Raw genomic sequence first — 20,241 nt, forward strand, 5'->3', positions numbered from 1 at the left:
AAAGTTTATTTAAAAAAGATTAGTAAGTGTAAATACGTTAAGGTTGTTTTTAAACTTTATTTTAAAATTAAGAAAGATGGAGTGTTGGTAATATCGTTATGAAATCCTGAGTGCTCAGGAGTCACGAGGCTGCTGCTTTTCTCTCCGCTCTGACCGCTCCCAGTACATAGATTCCACGGACTTGGAGCCGAGCACCTTGCAGGAGGAGCCCGTGCGCTACCACGAGGCCTGGCAGAAGCTGTGCAGCGCTCAGTAAGCGGAACTCGCTACCTTTGGTTTCCAGGGGTTTGGGGTTTGTTTTAATGAACCAAGTGCTGTGCTCTCTTGTGCTGGTGGTAGGTAATCGGCTTGTTTAAATGTCTTTTAATTGTTGAAAGGACTACATACATACTGCATGACCGAAGCCTCACAGAAATATAGCTTATCGGTTTCATTAAATGTGAAGAAAACTAGTTCTGATTTTATTGATAATGTTTACTGAATGCATCTGTGGATAAGGCTTATTTAAAGGTGTTTCATCCAGAACACTTGCTGAGTACCCGTCAGTCGAGTCTCATAAATAGTTCGTTTTGGGCAGCTCTTGTCTACAATAGTAAAAAATCAGCCTGAATGTCTAGTTCACTAGAACAGCTGAATCTTACGGAGCCATACAGCCATGGTCAGTGTGGCACGCCGAACTGACCAGCAAAGGCCCCCTTCCTACTCAGGGGAGCACTTCAAGCCAAGAGGTTAAAAAAAAAAATTGCAAACTTAAGGAAAGAATCCCTGCCTGGGACAGATATTGTGCAGAGGTGGTATTACAATCATGTACAACATCTTTTTTTTGTTTTTTTCTTGACTGGTTATAAGCATTTTCTGATGTTAGTAAGAAAAGTGGATGGTTTTGTGTGCATTTTCTAAGTCCATGGTGTTTCTACACGGCTCATTGGCAGTGTGGAAATCACAGTCCTAGCCCCAGCAGCCAAGGGTGTGGAGTGACTTCATGGCACCAGTGTCTTGGAAGTGACTCCTTGGAGGGTTATTGCGAGCTGGACTGGAAAGGGGTGCTTGTGGTATGCTCTCTTGCACAGTGGCGTGCTGGTTCCAGGAGGATTTGGTGTCCGAGGGACTGAAGGAAAAATCCAAGCGATCTCCTGGGCTCGGAAACAGAAGAAGCCTTTTTTGGGTAAGGAGTAGGAAAGACAAGAAAAGGTGCCCCGTGGGAGCCTGTAAATAAAACGGAGATCATCGAAACCAAACATAGATGCCATCTTTCCAGATAGCAACTCAAGTATAAGCCTTTTTGGTTCTGTTTTTTGAGAAATTCAAACTGGTCTTTAAAAGGAAAAATTTAAGCTTGAGCTCCATGTAGCTGTCATGGAATTTTGAGAGAATGAAATAGCAATTAGGAAATCTTGTCCATTTACTGAACCCAGCTGTTTGGCAGGACATGTGAGACTGGGTTTTATATGCTTATTTGGAACACCAGCTGTCTAATTGGGCAGAATGATTTTGGATGCTTCCTGCTGCTGTAAATTTTAGTCATTTTCAACATGACCAATTGTAACTGGGAACTTAATGAGATAGGGTAAGAAGACTTGAATTTTAAAGTACTGAAGAGAATATTATTTATTTCTAAAATCACATGACTTCTAAAACCTGGAATCATCATATACTCTTAGACCCCGTTTTTGAAATCTGGTACAGATAAAACATAGCAGGGGGTTGCATGTTTATAGCAGGGAATTACGAGAGTTTGTAATTGGAATTCTGGGAACAATCAGGACACAGAGTCCACGTAGGCGGGTTGGAAATGTGGGAACTGACTTTTCAGTGGAGTTTCATTTGTTTTTCCCCTCCACCTGCAAGGCGTGTGCTTAGGCATGCAGTTGGCAGTGGTTGAATTTTCAAGAAATGTGCTGGGATGGCAAGGTAAGTAAGTGTCTACTTAAAAATGTGTTAAATTCTCACTTAAGTGTTTCTGGCAGCTGTTGGGGGAGGGGGAGCCATGGAGGCCAGGCCTGGTTTCTCAGTACCTCGCAGCTGCAGCTAGGGCAGCTGCTGAATTTATTGAGGGAAAACGCTGTCCTCCAAGGGAACCACCAACCACCGGAGGAGGGGACAAGGCTGAGCAAGTCGCCTGGCTCCGCCCCTGCACCTGCTGCTCTGGAGACGCCCGCGCTCCCGTCATCACGGCCACCGTCCCTGAGCTGGTGTCCGGAGAGGAAACTAACTCTGGCTGGTGTGGGGCCGTGTGGTTATTATGAACTTGGGCGCTGGAGCTGGTCAGACCTGGGCTCAGATTTTGACTTTATCACTCAGGATGGGTGATGTTAGGCAAATTACTTACTTAGTCTTTCTGGACCTCTGTTTCTTCTGTAAGATGGGGGTCCTAGTGGTACCTACTTCACATGGTTGTAGGAGTTGAATGAAATAGTGCCTATAAATAGTCCCAGCACAGTGCCTGGCACTTGGGGAATACTCACTAACACTGGCCCCGTGCCTCACGGACTATATTACTGCGTGCAGACCGAGAACTCAGTGGTTTCCATCTCTCAGCACCCTGTGGGCTGAGTGGACTGGTACCGGCTGTGTGGTTTTCTGCTCCCCGTGGTGCATCTGAGCTCGCCCTGTCCAGCGGAGACAGGGGTTCGGCCTCATCGTTCACTAATTCAGCTGCGCTTCCGCACAGCGTGGCGACTGCCTGGCTCCCGAAATGCCAGGCTTGCTGTGCAGGCTCTTACTGAGTTTGCTCGTGTCCCACGGCCGAGCCCAGCCAGTGGGGCAGCGGGCCACGCACGGCGTGAGCCCTGGGGTGCGGTGGCCCCATCGGGGCCGCCAAGGGAAGGGCCTGCTACAGGACCCTTATGAGCTCTAAGAAAGCTCAGCGGAGCAACCCGAGGAATAGAAAGACCGCCCAGCTTTACCAGTGTGATTCCCTGTGCCCAGCTGACCGTCAGGGCTGGGTTCACGGCACGTTTTTCACAGTAACCCCACGGGGACGGTGGCTGAGTTCTGTAGGCATCGTGCTCCCCGGTGCTGGCCTCTGAGCTCCTGGCAGGCACTGTCCTACCACCCGCCACCCTAGAGGTGGCCCTCGGGCACCCTGGACCCCTTCACGGCCATGATCTCCTGCTGCTGCACCCCCTGGGGTCCTGACTGGTGGTGAGCTGACTCGCATCTGAGGCCTGGCCCTCGTGTAGGCCCCAGAGGGGAACGATGTCTCGCGTGTCGCACAGAAAGAGCAAGCAGACGCGCGGTGCCAGGGACTTGGTTCTTTCCCTTTTAGTCTTCAGTGGTTTCCCTTATGGTTAGTCTGTAAATTCAGTAAAGGATAGAAAGGTGTTTGGGTTTTGAAATCAGTTAATTTTTGATTTAGCTCTTGAGTGGGGCAGTTGGGTAGTGCAATGCGTAAGATGCCGAGGATGAAAGAAATGAAGAAACGGTATTTGCCCATTGAGGAGCGATACAGTCTGAAACGAAAAGTGAAAAAATTGAGACAACAGTATAAGAGCCGTCGAAAGGCTGCACTATCTAAATAAGGATTGTTAGGTTATGCCATCGGCTTTGATTTCCCCATTTTGTACAGCTTGACTTCCCAGAGAGTTACAGGTTTAATGGGAAAAAATTCACCTGTGTTTGTGTGTTGAGTATCTTATATCTTAAAAATGTTATCCCTGGTTTTGGTTCTAATCACTGAATAACTTTAAACTGAGGAGGGAAATTGTGATTTAGAGCTTAGGAATGAAACTTTTAAAAAATCAGTTTTGTTGTAACTATTTTTATAACAAAGGTATTTTGGTTTCTCAGATGCCAATTCTACGGAGTTTGACCCTAACACAAATCATCCTGTGGTGAGTCCAGTGTCTGGAGCATCTGGAAGGGTGTGGAAGGGGCGTTTATGAAAGTGATTGAGGGTTGGAGGTGGGAAATGAGACCACTGGGTTCATTCCAAAGAACCCTGAGGTCCCGCACTTTCAGACGTCCCAGATAGGGAGAACTTTTATTTTTCATCGTGTAATTTCTCACTACTCTTCCCAGTCTGGCACAGAAAGTTTTTAAGACAGGTGCCACCGCAGCCTGATTGAAGTAATTCTCCACCCCTCCCCTCTTACCTCCCAGGAGCGCTTTAGAACAATACTGACATGAAACACTTAGGTAGGCACTTATTATGTACCAGGCACTGTGCTCACTGCTTTGTATATATTAATTCACTTAATCCCCAACAACCCTCGGAGATGGGTGTTTTTTTAAAGAACTGCTGGAATTTAGTACTCATTGTTTGACTTAGGCCCGAGCCCTAGGAGGCTGGCATTCCTCGCGTTATGTCTCCCATCAGAGGAATGTGGCTCGTGGGGGACAGACAGTGCCTTTTATTCATCTTTGAATCCCCAGCCTAAGCGTGACAGGCCTGTTCTTGATACTGAGGATGTTGTGATAAACAAGGTGGACAAGACTCTTGACCTCAGGGCACTTGAACAGCATTAGTATGTGTTTATTGACCTGAAATTGAACTTTGCTAATACTCAGACCTCAGGAAGAAAAGAGCAGAGGTTTTGAAGCGTGGGACCCTGGGGAGGTAGGGGAGCACAGAGAAGGTCTCCCAGGTCTGAAGGTGCTCGGGGGAGCCGGGGAGCGGGCAGTGGGCTAGGCTGTCACAGCTGGGGGGCCTCGGCCTCCGCGTCCCACAGATGTTCACCAAACCCCTCCTGGTTCACAGCCAACCCCAGATGAGTATCCCTTTCCTCTGAGCAGCTGTCAGTCTAGTGGAGGAAACGTGTGCGCACACGTCTGGTCTGGTATCCACGCTGCTGTGTTAGTCTTTATTAGAACAGGCACTTAGGATCCAAAGTGCCGGGGCAGGAACGGCCAGGGGAGGGGGCAGCTGTGTCTGGTCCTGCGGCTCAGGAGGACGGGCTGAGGATTAAACACTTACCCAACAGAAGTTTAAGAGTGATCATTGGGAGGCATTTTCCTCTGCAAGTATCACTTCTAAGGAAAGGCTGGGCCTCCTCACAGGCTCACTTCGCTCAGTGCGGGCGGTCTGTCTCCTAACCGAAGCAGGGTTTGGTAGAGCATGTTTGTTTTGGAACGCCTCCAGGTCATAGACATGCCAGAACACAACCCCGGCCAGATGGGCGGAACCATGAGGCTGGGCAAGAGGAGAACCCTGTTCCAGACCACGGACTCTGTCATGAGTAAGAGCTGCCTCCCATGGGCCCAGCCTGTGGCTGGCATGTCCAGGACGCACGTCTTGGTGCTGTGGCCAGGCTGGCATTTTTGGTTTTGTTCTTACTTTTGAAGTTCTTTTTTCCTCTCCTGGTGACACTCCTTAGGATGCACTGTAATAGCCAAAGAAAGCACTGTGGCTCTTAGAAAGGTCACAGGCAATACAGCTGGGGACCTGGGGGACTTTGGGTGTGGACCACTCAGCAGAATGAGGCGGTTAGGTGAAGTCCACTGCAGTCTTAACTTTCCTATCCTATTAGGTCGAACCAGATGAAACTGCTGATCTTGGTGACTTTTGTCCCACAAAAATGGCAGTTTCATCCGGTTCAACCTAAATAGATTTTATTCTACAAGTACTAATATATGCTAAAGACGTAGGGGAAATTTGAGGAGGAAAATATTTAAAAGAACTCGATTGGATTTTCTTTTCTTCCCACTGGGAAAATTGTCATTGTTGGCAGGGCACCCGTGCATCTATCTGGGGTTTGGAGGCACCGTAGTTTGCATCACTTGAGTAGGTGGTCGTCCAGTCCTCTGGCTCTAACGTCCTGTGGTTTGGGGGTCTCACCTGGCTCAGGGAAGACACCTGCTGGCACGTGCTGCGCTGGGTTCCCGGGCACAGCAGGTGCCGGGCGGCTTTGGGTGCCGCCAGAGCACTTTGTGCCTCTGTAGTCACGTGTGAGAGGTGGTGGTGAAAGTCTGTTTCTGTTAGTTTTCCTTGGTTGCAAAGAGTCAAAGCCCAAGAATTAGTCTGAACTGTGCTGCTAGAGCAGGCGGTGGGGTCGGTAGGAGAGTCATAGAAATAACCTTCAAAGGGCCTGGCCGTGTAGGTGATAATAAGCAACCCGGGAAGCAGAATGTGGTTGTGAATAGGCTCCTTTGTGAAATCGGAATCCTTTAAGCCAGCCTGCTTCTTTTGCCAGGGAAACTCTACGGAGATGCAGATTACCTGGAAGAGAGGCACCGACACAGATTTGAGGTGAGGATTTGAGCTTTGTGACCTTTCACATTTTCTCCTTTCTGTTACGCTGGAAACACAGTCAGCTGAGAGCCCAGCAAAATTGTTCTTCATGCTTCGACAGGTGAATCCAGTCTTGAAAAAGTGTTTGGAGGAGCAAGGCTTGAAGTTTGTTGGCCAAGATGTTGAAGGAGAGAGAATGGAAATTGTGGAGTTGGAAGGTGATCACTTGGGCCGTTGTGTTTAGTGGGGAACTTAGTCAGGCTTTCTTGGCATGTGGGGGAAACACAGCAATATAAGTTGTTGTCCTTGACCTAACCAAATCAGGCGGCAGCGCTGTCTGGGGAGCGGGGAGGGGTCTTGGTGAGCGAGGTTCTGGAGCCCTGGGAGGCTAACCCTTGCGCTGCGGCCTTGCCATTTGACCTCTGGCTTCAGGTCCTCATTCTCCAGAATGAGAGCTTGGACTTGGTACTCAAGTCTAATCTCACGTGACCTGCAGGACTCAATCCCGTGCAAGTCAGGGAGCTGGGGTGGGGTGGGGGGGGGTGGGGGGTGGCGAGGGGAAGGGTGGCAGGAACCTGGAGAGGAGGCGCCTTTGGCCGCAGGGTGACAGCGTGCAGGTGGGAGAGCATCGGTTCTCCCGTGCTTTGGGGTTGCCTCTACCCAGGCTCCCAATAAGAAGTTGTTTTCAAATCATTTTAGGGTCTGCAGAAATGTGGAGCATTTAACAAGATTTTTTCCCGTCTTTCACATGTTATGCAGACACCCAGTGAAGCTGGTTCTTTTGCATTTCTGTTTCAGATCATCCCTTTTTCGTTGGAGTTCAGTATCACCCTGAGTTCCTGTCCAGACCTATCAAGCCTTCCCCACCGTACTTTGGCCTCCTCCTGGCCTCCGTGGGGAGGCTCCCACATTACCTCCAGAAAGGCTGCAGGCTCTCGCCCAGGTGGGGTTACGCTCCCTTAGTCCCTCGAGTGGTCACTGATTCCTTCCAGCGGGCCATCATCACACCATCAGTGATGAGCAAAACCACAGGAACGGGGGGCCTTGCTGGGGCACTTCTTCTCGTGCTGACACGCAAGCATCCTCTCCTCCTCCGGGGTTTTCTCAGGCTGCTTCTGTGCCACCCCTGGCCTTCCCCAGCCACCCGGCATGGTGGCCAGGTCTCCCCCTCTGCAGCATCTGGTGCCATGATCACATCTGGGACCCTGTGGTCAATGGGGAACTGTGTTTTTTCATCAGGGTGTTGGCCACAGCCTGGGTGGATTTCATGCCCCACTGCTACCTTTATCTGGAACCAGTCGGTTACCGTGTCTTGGTGGTTAGGGCATCATGACTGAAGTATAAAGCGAATGTGTATCTTCTGTAACAAGAAGAAGAAAATCCCTCTGCAGCTTTCTGCTAAATATATAATGTCTCTGATTGCTGCTGTGTGCAGACAAGCATCCCTGTGGTAGTGGTGGCTGTAGAATGAGGGAAGTAAAGCGAGTGTTTGGTGGGAGCTGACGAATAAACCATCTGAATTCTACAGGGACACCTACAGTGACAGAAGTGGAAGCAGCTCCCCTGACTCTGAAATCACTGAACTGAAGTTTCCATCAATAAATCATGACTGATGGTAACGTAAGTGATATTTTTAAGCTTTAGTTTTGTTTTGTTTTCAATGGTGATAACACTAGAATTGTAAGGATATCATGAAAGTTTAGTGTTGAAAATTTTCATCTGCCAGAGGATGTAAGTGGTCAGGTCAGCGTGGGCATCAAATGGGTGAGACCCCCCCCCACCCACCCCGTCCCAGTTACAGTACATCTACCCACTCTGCTTTGGGGACTCCAGCAGGGGGACACCAGGCACGGGGCAATTGTCTCCTTGCCGATTGCTACATTCAGGTGCCAATCTGACCAAATCTGGGGGAACTGGATTCTTAGAGCCATGTTATTTCATGTAGCCGTAAACTTGGAGATCTTGAAGGAGGTGACAGGTATGAAAACATAGTGTCATTTCTGCAGACCCTCAAGCTTGCACCAGGAAGTGCTTTATTTTTAAAAATATTTTTATTTTTTGTTTTTTTTTTTCTGCATTGGGTCTTTGTTGCTGCGCATGGGCTTTCTCTAGTTGCGGTGAGCGGAGGCTACTCTTCATTGTGGTGCGTGGGCTTCTCATTGCGGTGGCTTCTCTTGTTGCAGAGCACGGGCTCTAGGCGCGTGGGCTTCAGTAGTTGCGGCATGCAGGCTCAGTAGTTGTGGCGCACGGGCTTAGTTGCTCTGCAGCATGTGGGATCTTCCTGGACCAGGGATCAAACGCATGCCCCCTGCATTGGCAGGAGGATTCTTAACCACTGTGCCACCAAGGAAGCCCCAGGAAGTGCTTTAAAACCAATACATAACAACACTTTTGTGTTGATTGCTGCTTATTCTTCAAATCTGTTAAAATCGGAGCAGTTATTGAACAAACTTGGAATGTTTGTCTTTTGTGACCACGTAAGTTTATAAAGTGCAGCAGCTGTGGGCGACTGCCGAGAATTGTATAAATTCCCATTAAGATGACTGAGCGAACTGTTGGCAGAAATATACAGTCAGAAGGGGGCTGGGGCATCAGCCGGAACTTTGTGGGGTTCAAGGGAGAACCAGGGATGTGGGGGTAAGATGAGCTCCCGCCTCAGGCACGGGCAGGTGACCTCCCCGAATCCTGCACACCTTGCCTTCTCCACCAGGGGGCCTCTTCACTCGCAGGTCTGGTCTCACGGTCCCATGGCCGTGCCCCTCGGCCTTGGCTCATTAGCTGCCTGGCCTGTGAAAAGCTTAGTCGGGTGGGTGATGTGAGAAGTAGGTCTAAATCAGGAGGAGGGCATTGGTTGCCTACTCTGCCAGGTCAGCATTTAGCACTGATGTACTCATTAATCTTCACCAGATAGTTTGCTGTAGGCAGTTTGATAGTCTAAGTAACTGCCGTGGTGAGAAAGGAAACCTTGTAACAGTAAAGGGGTAGATATTTGGTCAATGATATGGAATTTCTAACTGCCTCCCCTGGAGCACGTATTCCCTGTCAGTGGCACTGTTAAGAGCCTGGTGCTGTGGAAAAGAACGCTTGTATTGGGGCAGAGGTGGAGTCCATGTAAGATCTTGAAAATGTATAATTCCATAGGGATCAGAAATTTAGCTTCTCATCATGTTAGGTTCCTACTACGACTGGTCCTCGATAAAAAGCAGGCATAGTTTACCATTGCAGCTGACTACAAATCCTAACTTCTCTAACATACATCATGTAATTGCTCAATTTTTTTTTTTTTTTAAACAGGGATGATTCTTGAAGAGAGGCTTTGGACTTCAAGAGTTTACAGCTTTGATTTTACATTCAGCTTTTGACACTTCCTTTAAATTATGTTTTTATTAAGATTATTTTATTTTGAGGGAAGGTATTTGTGACTTGCATGTCCCGCCATGTGTACCGGTTCCCGCACCGTGTGCGGACTGGTGTCCCACACTCTCCTTTGCGGTCCTCCAGCCTCGGGCGAGAAGCAGGACATCCGGGCGGAGCGGGTGATGGCCGGGCGCCAGGGGAGCCCATCGGTCACCGCGCTTCTCCAGCCACCTTGTGTCACTGTGGCTTCGAGCGTGTAGCTGTTCCTTCCCCCGATGCCGAGGCCATTGTAAAAGGTGGGCCGTGCGGCCTGTGTGGGCAGTGAGGGGCGAGTCCAGCTGGTGCCCACAACCCAGTGCCGGAACCCTGCTTGACCAAGAGCAGTGAAACCAGAAACAGAGTCGGCTCTGCCCTATGCTGGAGGACTCGTTGTCCAAAAGGACAGTCAGTTTGGCGTCACACAGAACGGCAAGAACTCTGTCTCTCTGAAGTCTGAGTTTAGAATCCGCGTCCTCTTGAGAAGCCGCGCTTCTCTTCTTGGGAATCACTCGTTGCATCAAGGGGTCACTTAACAAAGAATCTTTTGGGGAAACTGCCTCTAAACCCCGCTCATATGGGGTTTTGCTCGAGGGGACTTTACAGCTTTGCTCAAGGGGACTTTTTCCTTCCAGAATGGTGTTACTACGGTTGAAATGCAATATGAAAAGCTATTTTCTTAATGTGGTGTAACGACAGGCAGAGCTGCGTGCCCATTATATCCTGGCTGGACTCGGTGTATACTCTAACTTAAGAAATAAACAGCGCAGAGCAAGAGACACACTTTGTTTGTAATGCTTGTGTCGCAGCCGGATGGGCGCCGTCTGAGCGTGGGGCCGGCCTGTGTGCGTCCCCTGAGCCGTCAGTGCCGGCCTGTCCTGGGGAGCAGCAGCCTGAGGTGGGTGATCTGATTGTTTAAAAGCTAAGAGAGGAGCCTTGCTTTTTAATAGGAACCAGAATTTTCCAAAGAGGCTTCAAATTTAGGTTCTCAGCCTGTAGAGACACAAAGAAGCACGGTGCAAGTGTGCTGCTCAGCCTTGAGAAAGGGCGGAACAGATGTAGTATTTATGAAGCAGGCCCGTCCCTCTGCCGGGCGTGGACCGGGGGCAGCAGGTCTGCCTCATCTCCCCCTCCGCTCCCCCGCCAGCCCTCCTGCACCCAGGCCTTCTGCGTGCAGGTCGTCGGCCTCACTGGTTTCTCCTCCAAAGTGAAATTCGAGATACTGAATCCACGCTCCTCGTGGCACGTTGGCAACATCGGGACCACCCGCCCTCTGGCTGCGGAGCATACCTGCCCGTGAGCCAGCTTCTCTGCAGAGTGTGTCTGAGGCCGAGGCTCAGGGCTCAGGCTGGGCTGTTTGTCAACGGTCAGCAGGCTTTGCTTGTTTTCATTTGAGAAAGGGGGGGTTGGGAGGAAAATGTTTCTCACCATTTGGCGCAGCCCCTCCATCAGAGAGACCCAGGAAGGAAGCGGGCTCCCTCTTGTCCCAACATGCACTGGTCCAAGGCCACCGTCATGGCTGAGGCCCCGAAGCCCGTGTGGGAACACCGCTTCCTGACCCAGGGCAACCCAGCTGCCTCTGTCAGTGTTTCTCACGGGCTGAGTTACAGTGTCTTCACTTACAGAGGCCTTCATACTTGCTTGGGTGCTTGGAATGTGGCTGACTGGGTGAATGCTAACCCCTTCTCCCATCTGGTGGTCCCATCAGACAGTCTTCAGTCGTCTTTATAAAAGCCATTCCCCAAACTGAGGGCTCTTACGCCTGTTGGTGACAGCAGCTCCCTACAACAGTGGGCAGTTTTCAAAGCCTCGCAGGGTCGGCTGTCCCCGCCCCTGCTTGGAGAGGGCCTCCACTGACCGGTTGTGAAGTGCTGGCTGCTTGCATAACATTTCTAGAAAAGGGACCTCCCTCCGCCCCCCAGGATGGCTCTCCAGGCGCTGCAAAGCCCCACCAGCCTACCACCCTGGCTGTGGAGACAGGGCAGTAGCGGGGCGGAGGGCTGAAGCCGAGACTGCACAGAGGGTGGCCTTCACGCCCGGTGTTGGCTGCCCAGTGCCCGGAGGCTTCTCTTTGGGGAGGAAGGCTGGCCAAGTCCCCCCACCCTTCTCTTCAGCCCTGGTGATCTGGACAGGTTCTGCCTTCGTAGAGCACCTCCGAGGGCCACTGTGCCTGGGCGTCCATGCGCCTGGCCCGAGGGGGGGCGCTCAGCAGCGGGTCCCCTCTGACCTCTCGAGCTGCACATCCTCTGTGCAGTTCTTTTTTTTTTTTTAATTAATTTATTTATTTTATTTATGTCTGTGTTGGGTCTTCGTTGCTGTGCGTGGGTTTTCTCTAGTTGCGGCGAGCGGGGGCTACTCTTCGTCGCGATGTGCGGGCTTCTCATTGTTGTGGCTTCTCTTGTTGTGGAGCACGGAATCTAGGCGCGCAGGCTTAAGTAGTTGTGGCACATGGGCTCAGTAGTTGTGGCTTGCGGGCTCTAGAGCGCAGGCTTAGTAGTTGTGGCGCATGGCCTTAGTTCCTCCATGGCATGTGGGATCTTCCAGGACCAGGGCTCGAACCCATGTCTCCTTCATTGGCAGGTGGATTCTTAACCACTGCGCCACCAGGGAAGCCCCTCTGTGCAGTTCTTAAGTGGCCTCTGAGAAGCTGGCTCAGACACTAAGGTCAGTGACCCCGAGCAGTTCAGTGGGTTGGTAATCCATCATGAGATGGGCATCCGTTACCACCTTAGGTCCCTATAACCAGTGTGTTTGGTAAATGGGAAAACCAAGTTTCAGAGCAGTTGTGATTGGCCCACAAGGGGTCCTCTGTTGTCTACTCCGTGGATGTGGCCAAGGACCCCTAGGCTGGGGGAGGGAGAGGGGATCACTGAAGTGTGTTCCATGGACCCCCGGTCCTGTGAAATATCCTCTTTGACAAAGTTTCATGGTTTTCTAGTGCCTCAGGCCCCAAATTTAGGAGTATCCTTGATTCTTTCATCAGCAAATATTTACTGGGCATCTACCACATGCCAGCTATGTTTTAGTTTCTAAACTTAAAGCAGTGGACAAAACAGACCAAAATCCCCGTCCCCATGAGCATGTATTCTAGTGAGGAGGAAACAACAAATAAAAGCTACAGAGTGGGATTGACAGGTGCTCTGGAGAAAAAAAGATGGAAGCAGGGAAGCAGGGAATGGAAGTGCTGGGGGGAGGGGGGTGTAATTTGCAATAGAATGGGTAGGGAAGTTCCTTTCCTCTCCACTTGAGGGTGGAGCATTCCAGGCAGAAGCAGCCAGTGCAAAGGCCCTGAGGCCGGTGTGCTCATGAAACAAGTTGGTCAGTGTAGCTGGAATGCAGTAGCAAGAGGCAGGAGGCCTTGAGGTCAGGTGAACCAGGTCAGGGGGGATTGTGTAGACTATTGTTTGGGCTTTGCTCTTGATGAGATGGGGAGCTCTTGGAGGTCTTTGAGCCCAGGCATGTTCTAGAAAGAACCATTCTTGCCCGGGTGCAGATGTTGGCTTTATAGAGCCTCTGGCTCCACTGGTGGAGATGACGGGAAATGGCCAGAGCAGGAATCCTCTCCAGTGGCTGGAGGGTGCATGGAATGGAAGTCAGACCCTTCCTGTGCAGGTGTTGGTGTGTGCTGGAGAGAAGCAGGGTGCCAGCTGTCCCCTATTGTCCTGTAGATGAAGAAACTGAAGCAGAGGTATTATGATTTGCCCTAAGGTACCCGTCTTCAGGAACCCAACCATCCAGGCTCCTTACCCCACAGCTTTGTGGCGGGGGAGGAACTCAGGGCCCCCTGGACAGAAATGGGCTGGGCATGGGACTCTACCCAGCTGCATCCAACCAGCCAAGTGTTCTAGAAAGAACCATCCTTGCCCGGGGGCATGTAATTTATTACAGAGCTTTGACAGTCCCAAATCTCAGCAAGCCAGGGGTGGGTCTGCAGGGTGGCCTGTCCACCCTGCAACCGCAGTTAACCAATGTACTTTGCCATCTGCAGAGGGGCTTTCCCAAGATGACAAGTCCCTTTCTGGCCCTGCCTAGCTAACGGGAGTCAAGAGACCCAGAGGGACGGTCCCTTACAGCTCAGCCCAAGGAGAGCTCTGGCCAAGTTTTTACACGTTCTTTCTGAAAGTAAGTTCCCTTGGGGATCGTGCTAAGCGCAATTTCTCAGCTACACAGATCGGGGTCTGCTCAGGACTAGCACCCCGTGGGGACCAGCCCCTGGGAGCACACTGTTGTAGAGGGAGCCAGCAAGTGCAGCGCTCCCATCCTCCTCTGAGCAGCCCAGACTGGCCTTACTGGGGGGACGTAGGGTCAGTAGGATAGCCCTGCGTGTTCCAGGTAGAGCGCTGGGGCCCTCACAGGACGCAGCAGGTGCAGGAGGTGGGCTTGTACCGCCGCAGCTGCTGCTGGAGCTGCTCCTTCTCGGCCGTCAGCACCCGCAGCCTCTCCTCCAGCTTGCTCAGCTCGGCTGTCCACTTCTGAAGGGACATCGGAGAAGCGTGCCTAAGCTGACATCATCTCAGAACCGGGGCTGAAGTGATGGAGGAGGGGAAGGCCCAGAGAGCCTGGGGGGCCTGCTCAAGGTCTCTGGGCACCGTACTGGCCCTGGCAGGTGGAGGAGCCAGGTCCCCTGACCAAGTCAGCCCTGGGGTCTCGGGGAGAGTCCTGCCAGCATCCCAGACCCTGGGGTAACCCGTCCTCCGCAGCCTGCACAAGTACCGGGGCAGGCTCAGGCTGGCAGCCCCCCGCCGTGTCCTTCTCCCTCTCTGTCAGCCCCTTGCCCTCTTCTGTTTTTCTGTCACCTATGTTTCTCTCTTGAAAAGGCTTTTCCTTGGGACTGTGTCCAAGTGCTGTGTCCAGCACTCACTGCCTCCCCGTCTTAAGGGCCTCCGCCCAAACGCAGCCCTCTGGTTTGTCTTAGAACTTCAACATTCCACTCTCCCGGCGGCCCCAGCTACACCGCAGAGGGATACCGGAGGTAACGGGGTTGTTGCAGTCCAGCCCCTGGGGAGCACCAGAGGAAACCCGACGGCCGCGAGCCTACCCAGTGGGTGGCCGGGGGGCCCAGGGCCAGCGTGGCCCCGACCCTGCCTGCCCGGCCTGGGCCACTTACCTGCCTGCTCCACTCCTGGATGGCGCGTACGGACAGGGGGCCCTGGATGCTCCCGTCCCGCCGCAGGAACACCTCCCCCTGGTCCGTCTCGTAGAGCTGCGGCTGGGCCTGGGCCTTGGGGGCGTGCACGCTCAGGCGGATCACCTGGGGAAGGGCAGCGGCAGCTCTGTGGGCGCTGCTCCGGCCTGTGTGCAGCCCCAATCCCGCCTCGCTGGCTCCGGGGCAGCCTGGGGGCGCTGGGGGCAGGGCTCACCTTGAGGGGGGTGCCAGTGGCAGAGGTGCTGACCACGGGGATGAAGGTGAGCTTGTAGGCGTCGGGGAAGACCTGGGGCTTGAAGCCCTGCAGGATGGAGTCCACTAGCAGGCGCACGCGGTCCTCGTCGCGGTGGCTGCAGCGGATGCCCTGCACCAGGCCACTGTCCTCCACGCCCACCAGCAGGCTGCCGCCCTCGCTGTTGAGGAAGGCGCACACGTAGCGACGCAGGTGGTGCTTGAAGGCCTGGCTCAGGTACTCGCCGCCGCCCCTCTTGAACTCCACGTTGCGTGTCTCGCTGCCCAGGAAGGCGCCCTGGAAGAGGCGCTCCTGGCCCAGGATCTCCTGGTGCACGATGGCGCTGTCTGAGCGCGTGCCACTGGGCCGGCCCGGGGAGTCCCGCCGTGGGGTGGGGGCCTGGGTAGGAAGGGGTCCGGCGAGCCAGGCCGGCGGGGGGCTGGAGCCCAGGATGGGGCCAGGGCTGGGGCTGGGGCTGGGGCCGCTGTCCTCCTCCTGCTGGGTTGGGGGATAAGAGCGGGGCGTATGGGCCCAGGCAAGAGCCAGGAGCCCTGACCTTGGCGGCCAAAGGAGGGACAGGCGGCCAGAATCCCCCCCTCCACCCACCCCATCCACCCAGGGCCCAGCCCACACGGGCATCCTGATGTTCCTCCCAGGCAGAGGGGGCTAATTCTGCCCACCATCCCAAGGCCAGTGCGGGAAACCCTGCTGGGTCAAGGGCTGGAACCAGCCAGTGCTCCTCCCCTGAGGCTGCCCTCTTCCCAGTTGAACTGTGGGATGCACATGGGTAGGAGGAGCTCTCCTTCCCGGGTGGGACCTGGGACACCTGCAGCCATTCTCTTCCCACCTGGGTTGCGGGTCAACCTCTGAGGCGCAGAGTTGGATCATCCCAGGAGACACCTCGGCACCCTGAGGTCCCCTGTGACAGAGCTGCATGTCTCTGAATTGAGAGGGGCTCCCAGAGATGCCACCCTCTTCCTGATCTCCCTGAAAGCCTTGCTGAATCAGTCCTCCTGAATTTCTACTTTCCTCCGGCCTTCCTGAGTCCCTTTCACGGTTTCTGCTCCGTTCAAGGGCTCTGGGAGCAGCCTGCTCAGGGCCGCTTCCCTGCTCTGGGCCTCACCATCGGACTCCCGGCCTCCAGGCTCTCCCCGTCCTATCCATCCTCTTTGCTGACCCCAGATGCAAGTCACACTGTCATTCCTCCCTTAAAACCCTTCCCTAGCTCCCTGCTGCCCTCCAGCCTCCAGAGGTGGCTTCCAGGGCTGGGAGCTCAGTGTGGGCTGGGGTGTAGCGATGAGAGGCACATCCCTACCAGCCCTGCAGCTCCCAGCGGAGACAGACTTAGCGGAGACTTGAGAAAACCACCAACTATCATACAAACATGCCATCAGGCCACAGGTCTTGAAATGTAAGCCCGTTGAGCTGTTTAGCTCTGCAACAGTTTAAATGGCATGGAGTCTTCATCCCGAAGGCTTATCGATGCAGGGCTCCCTGAGGGCAGGGTGGAGTCTCTACTCTCTGCTGTACTGCCCAGACAGAGCCGGTGTTGGTTTTTGCAACTGAACGGATGAGGTCGGCCAAGGAGAAAGCCAGGACCCTTGCGTATCCTCGTGCCTGGGCTGACCCGGCCCAGAGGCCGGATGCAGACGGGCCCGGGAAGGGTCCGATACTCGGGTCTTCCTTCATGTGCTTCCGGGCTGGAGGCAAACTCTAAGAGTCAGTGTCCCTCCAGTGTCCCTCTGGGACCATAGTCATTTGAGTAGCAGCCCCCAAGTTTGCAGATTTGTCCCCAGTTTCGCAAAGACACCCCTCACCCCCATGCAGCACAGGCCATCCGCACCCAGGCCTCCCGCGAGTGAGGCTCGGCGGCTGGAGGGCCGCCCGGCTCTGGGAAAGCGTCACTTACCTCTCTGCGGTTTGAGGGCTCCCGGCCCTCACCCAGCACCAGCTCCTTCCCGGGGGCCACCAGCTCCTTGATGATCTGGTGCTCCTCCAAGGCCGTGTGTAGGCGCCAGGGCAGGGAGGCCAGGGTGTCCTCGTGGGCGGCCACCTGCACCAGCGCGTAGGCCCTGCGTGGCTGCCTTACCACCTGGATGTGCTCCCGCGCCACCGGCAGCTCCAGCCGCTCCAGGGCGTCTCGCAGCAGGCAGGCGAGCACGGGCACTGAGAACTGGGGGTTCAGGTGGCCCACGTAGAGAACATGCCTGCTGGGAGCCGCCTCAGTACTTGAGTCCTCAGACACGGACTCTTCTGCGGGGAGCTCCTGCAGGGGCCGCTTGCCTGGGGGCTCCATGAGAGGCTCCTGCACCTGCGTCGCGGTGATCTCTTCCTGGAGGTCTCTGGAGGGGTCTCCCTCGGAGCGGCTTCTGGGATTCCTCACCGCTGGCCACTCCTCCCGGGGCCCTGGGCTCTCGGGTCAGCCCAGGGCCTCCCAGGGGACTCGGAGGGGCCAAGGCTCCCGGGAGGTTCACAGATTGGCGGGGGCTGGGTGGAGCCAGAGAGCGAGGGTGGGCAGAGGGCCGGCAGGAAAGGGCTGCCACCCGCCCAAAGCCTCGGACAGGAGAGAGGAGAGTCAGACAGGGCTGAGCCAGAGAACAGGGCATGTGGGCCTGCCGCTCCATCCCACAGGAGGGAAGACTGAGGGCATGCGCTCAAAGCGGGGCAGAGGGGACCAGAACTCAGGTCTCTGAGGCACAACCCCCCCCCATCCTTTCATTGGCCCCAGTGGGCCTGTCTTCCCTCACCAATCCACAGGCTGGGGCCTCCTAGATGCCTTCAGGGTTTCCTGCCCAGCCTCCAGGCACCAGAGAAACCTTTTCAAGGGGCCTTTGGAGAAGCAGCCTTAACCCAGGGCTCTGAGGACTGGTTGCGGCCCCCCTGGGCTTCTCCTTGCCTGCTCTGAAGCCGGGGTGAACCCAGCAGAGTTTCTGAAGGGGTCAGGCTGGGTCAGAGGGTTTTAGAGCGAGGTTCTTCTGCTTTGGGCACACTGATGAAAGCTACGCCCCCCCCCCCCACCCCCAGAACAATGGCCTTTGCATATATACATACAGTTCGAGGAGGCTCATCTAGACCAGATCCTCTGGTTTGGGTCCAGAGAGCAGAAGTGAGGAGGGGTGGATCGAGGGTCAGAGCTGGGCCCTTGTGTATGTCGCCCACCACCTCCCGCTAGGCCAGGGGTCCTCACTCCTGAGCTGAGCACACATGTGCACACACCAGCCCCTCCACTCGCCCCCATACACCCAGCCTCCGGTCTGCGTGGCAGGTACCGCTGGCCTGCATCTTTTCAGATCGGATCCTTGAGGCAATCAGGGCCTGGGCGCCACCACTGCTGGAGTGAGGACGTTCAGGGCAAACGGGAATAGGAGGAATAGGGAGGCCTGTGTCCCTCATGTCCTGATGGTTCCTGGGGGAGAGTGGGAGGTGCCAGCCCTCCGCTCCCATAGACCTCTGCCCCCTGCCCAGCAGCTCCCCAGGGTGCTTGGGGGCTTGGCTCAGGGAGGGGGAACCAGGGCTGTAGGAAGGGGGTGGGGCCTGTGCAGCCACCTCTGTGATCTCAGGAGAGTCAACAATGCTTCTAGGCTTGGCAAGTGAATCAGGAAAAGTCCTCCCTGACTCCCCACCCCAGTGTAAACGGGTATCTCATGCAGCTTCGTGGGGGGGCTTCTTCGGGGCAGCTCCTAGAATCCAGGGACTGAAGACATACTTCCTCCCTCTGTCAGGTCTCTCCGGGCCCTCGTGCCCACACAGGTCCCCACCTCCCACCTCGGTCACCAATCCCAGGCTCCCCTGAGCATGGACAGGGCCCAGCTGCTCCCAGAATGGATCAGAAGGCAGCTGGTTCCACGGCTCCCCTGACACCAGGCTCTTCTCTTTGCCAGAGATGGAGGTTGCTGTCCAGAAGAGCCCTGAGAAATAGGTCAAGCCCTGCCATCTCTTTTGAAGGACAGGGTTGTCACCTGCTGTTTGACCGGGGACCAGGACTCGGGTGATGCACAGCCTTTGTTAATGCAGAAATCTGTTCTTGGGTGGGTGGGGGCTTTGAAAGTGCTTTTCATGATGCAGGTGTAGGTAGCACTTTCCCACACTGCTTCTGGAAGTCTCGATGGGGTGAGGGGGTGGAGGGTGTGACCGGAAGTGGATGCTGCAGACCGGGGAAGCTGCTTGACAGCGTGGAGAGAAGGCTGCCTCTTTCTCTGAGCAGCCGTTCTGAAGATGCTGATGAATCTGTTTTCCCGAGAGAGCGAGGCAGAAGCTTGGGTGGGGAACTTGAGAAAGGAGACTGTGGCGTGGGGGAAAGGAGGAGGCCCGAGGCCCCAGGTGGTGGCAGTGTGAGGCTCTGGGGAGGGACCCAGCAGCCAGGGCTGACCCGCCTCTGCATCCACAGCCGAGAGTTAACGGAATAACGGCTCTAAGCTCTCCAGGCTTCCCCCTCTTCTTCAGGCCTCTCTGGACTCCGCCATCACGAGCTGCTCTCACAGTAACAAGTGGGGCTGTGGCTGTTTTGGACGGTTAACTCGAGTCATGATGAGTTATGCAGAGACAGACAGCTGGCCGGGAGAGGCGCCCTGACAGATGAGCATACACGTGGTTGTACCAGAGAACATAACAAACACGTGAACATAACGTACTTCTCTAGGGGCCTCGCTATCAGGCAGCTGTTTGGCATGAAATTTCCCAAACTGATTTGAGTGCCAAATCTTTCCCCATTCTTACTGGAAATCTCTTTAAACGATTGTATTACATATTTCCCTGGGCTCTGTTAACAGCCTACGTGAGCTGAACATCAGTTCCACTTATTTTTTGGCGGGGGTAAAAATTGTCTTTCATCGTAAGCATTTACAAAATGATATTTTACGTACTGAAACGCACCGCGGTGTAAACTGGGTTATTTACAGCATCTCAGGCTAACAGCTGGGTGATGGCGGACACGAGTTCAGCGTTGTGGAACAGCAGCCCCTTTTAGTCCTCTCCCTGGATGTCTGTGACCTTACTGACAACCCCTACTTGGCACTGGAGGAAGAAAACCTCTTGAATTTAAAGTTAAGAACGAAAGGTGGGTGGGAAGCTGCTGCACAGCACAGGGAGATCAGCTCGGTGCTTTGTGACCACCTAGAGGGGTGGGATAGGGAGGGTGGGAGGGAGATGCAAGAGGGAGGAGATATGGGGATATAGGTATACGTATAGCTGATTCACTTTGTTATACAGCAGAAACTAACACACCATTGTAAAGCAATTATACTCCAATAAAGATGTAAAAAAATATATAAAATAAAAGAATGAGGAAAAAAAAAAAACCAG

The 20,241-nt window shown here is 54.1% G+C and overlaps 2 protein-coding genes across 7 annotated transcripts in view; one reads left to right on the forward strand and one right to left on the reverse strand.

Annotated features, from left to right (window-relative positions):
• Positions 1–10,345, forward strand: part of CTPS1 (CTP synthase 1) — a 30,336-nt gene extending 19,991 nt beyond the window's left edge. For 3 of the 6 annotated variants that reach the window (XM_036867648.1, XM_036867649.1, XM_036867646.1), the window contains 10 exons: positions 164–252; positions 1,071–1,165; positions 1,849–1,911; positions 3,790–3,833; positions 5,081–5,177; positions 6,132–6,187; positions 6,291–6,387; positions 6,968–7,112; positions 7,698–7,789; positions 9,464–10,337. In XM_036867648.1, coding sequence (XP_036723543.1) covers positions 164–252; positions 1,071–1,165; positions 1,849–1,911; positions 3,790–3,833; positions 5,081–5,177; positions 6,132–6,187; positions 6,291–6,387; positions 6,968–7,112; positions 7,698–7,782 — 771 coding nt within the window. In that variant the 3' untranslated portion in view covers positions 7,783–7,789; positions 9,464–10,337. Of the gene's footprint in view, positions 1–163; positions 253–1,070; positions 1,166–1,848; positions 1,912–3,789; positions 3,834–5,080; positions 5,178–6,131; positions 6,188–6,290; positions 6,388–6,967; positions 7,113–7,697; positions 7,790–9,463 lie in introns of all 6 variants that reach the window. The other 3 variants (XM_036867650.1, XM_036867647.1, XM_036867652.1) reach the window with 3 other exon arrangements.
• A 3,566-nt stretch (positions 10,346–13,911) lies between these two features.
• On the reverse strand, positions 13,912–17,314 carry SLFNL1 (schlafen like 1). Its single transcript, XM_036874870.1, has 4 exons — positions 16,850–17,314; positions 14,923–15,435; positions 14,670–14,813; positions 13,912–14,034 (listed from the first exon to the last, which is right to left on the reverse strand). The coding sequence occupies exons 1-4, from the start codon at positions 17,234–17,236 to the stop codon at positions 13,912–13,914; spliced, it is 1,167 nt and encodes a 388-aa protein (XP_036730765.1). The 5' UTR covers positions 17,237–17,314.
• Between the last annotated feature and the right edge of the window lie 2,927 nt (positions 17,315–20,241).

The sequence above is a fragment of the Balaenoptera musculus genome, chromosome 1 (genome assembly GCF_009873245.2).
Source record: "Balaenoptera musculus isolate JJ_BM4_2016_0621 chromosome 1, mBalMus1.pri.v3, whole genome shotgun sequence".
Lineage (NCBI taxonomy): Eukaryota > Metazoa > Chordata > Mammalia > Artiodactyla > Balaenopteridae > Balaenoptera > Balaenoptera musculus.

What these genes read in the sequence shown, in the direction of transcription:
- SLFNL1 (XM_036874870.1), bottom strand. Translation starts at nt 17,236, where the DNA reads ATGGAGCCCCCAGGCAAGCGGCCCCTGCAGGAGCTCCCCGCAGAAGAG. An exon ending in CCACTGGCACCCCCCTCAAG is followed by an intron (nt 14,814 to 14,922) that starts GTGAGCCCTGCC and finishes GCCCTTCCCCAG; the next exon opens with GTGATCCGCCTGAGCGTGCA. An exon ending in TCCAGGAGTGGAGCAGGCAG is followed by an intron (nt 14,035 to 14,669) that starts GTAAGTGGCCCA and finishes ATGTCCCTTCAG; the next exon opens with AAGTGGACAGCCGAGCTGAG.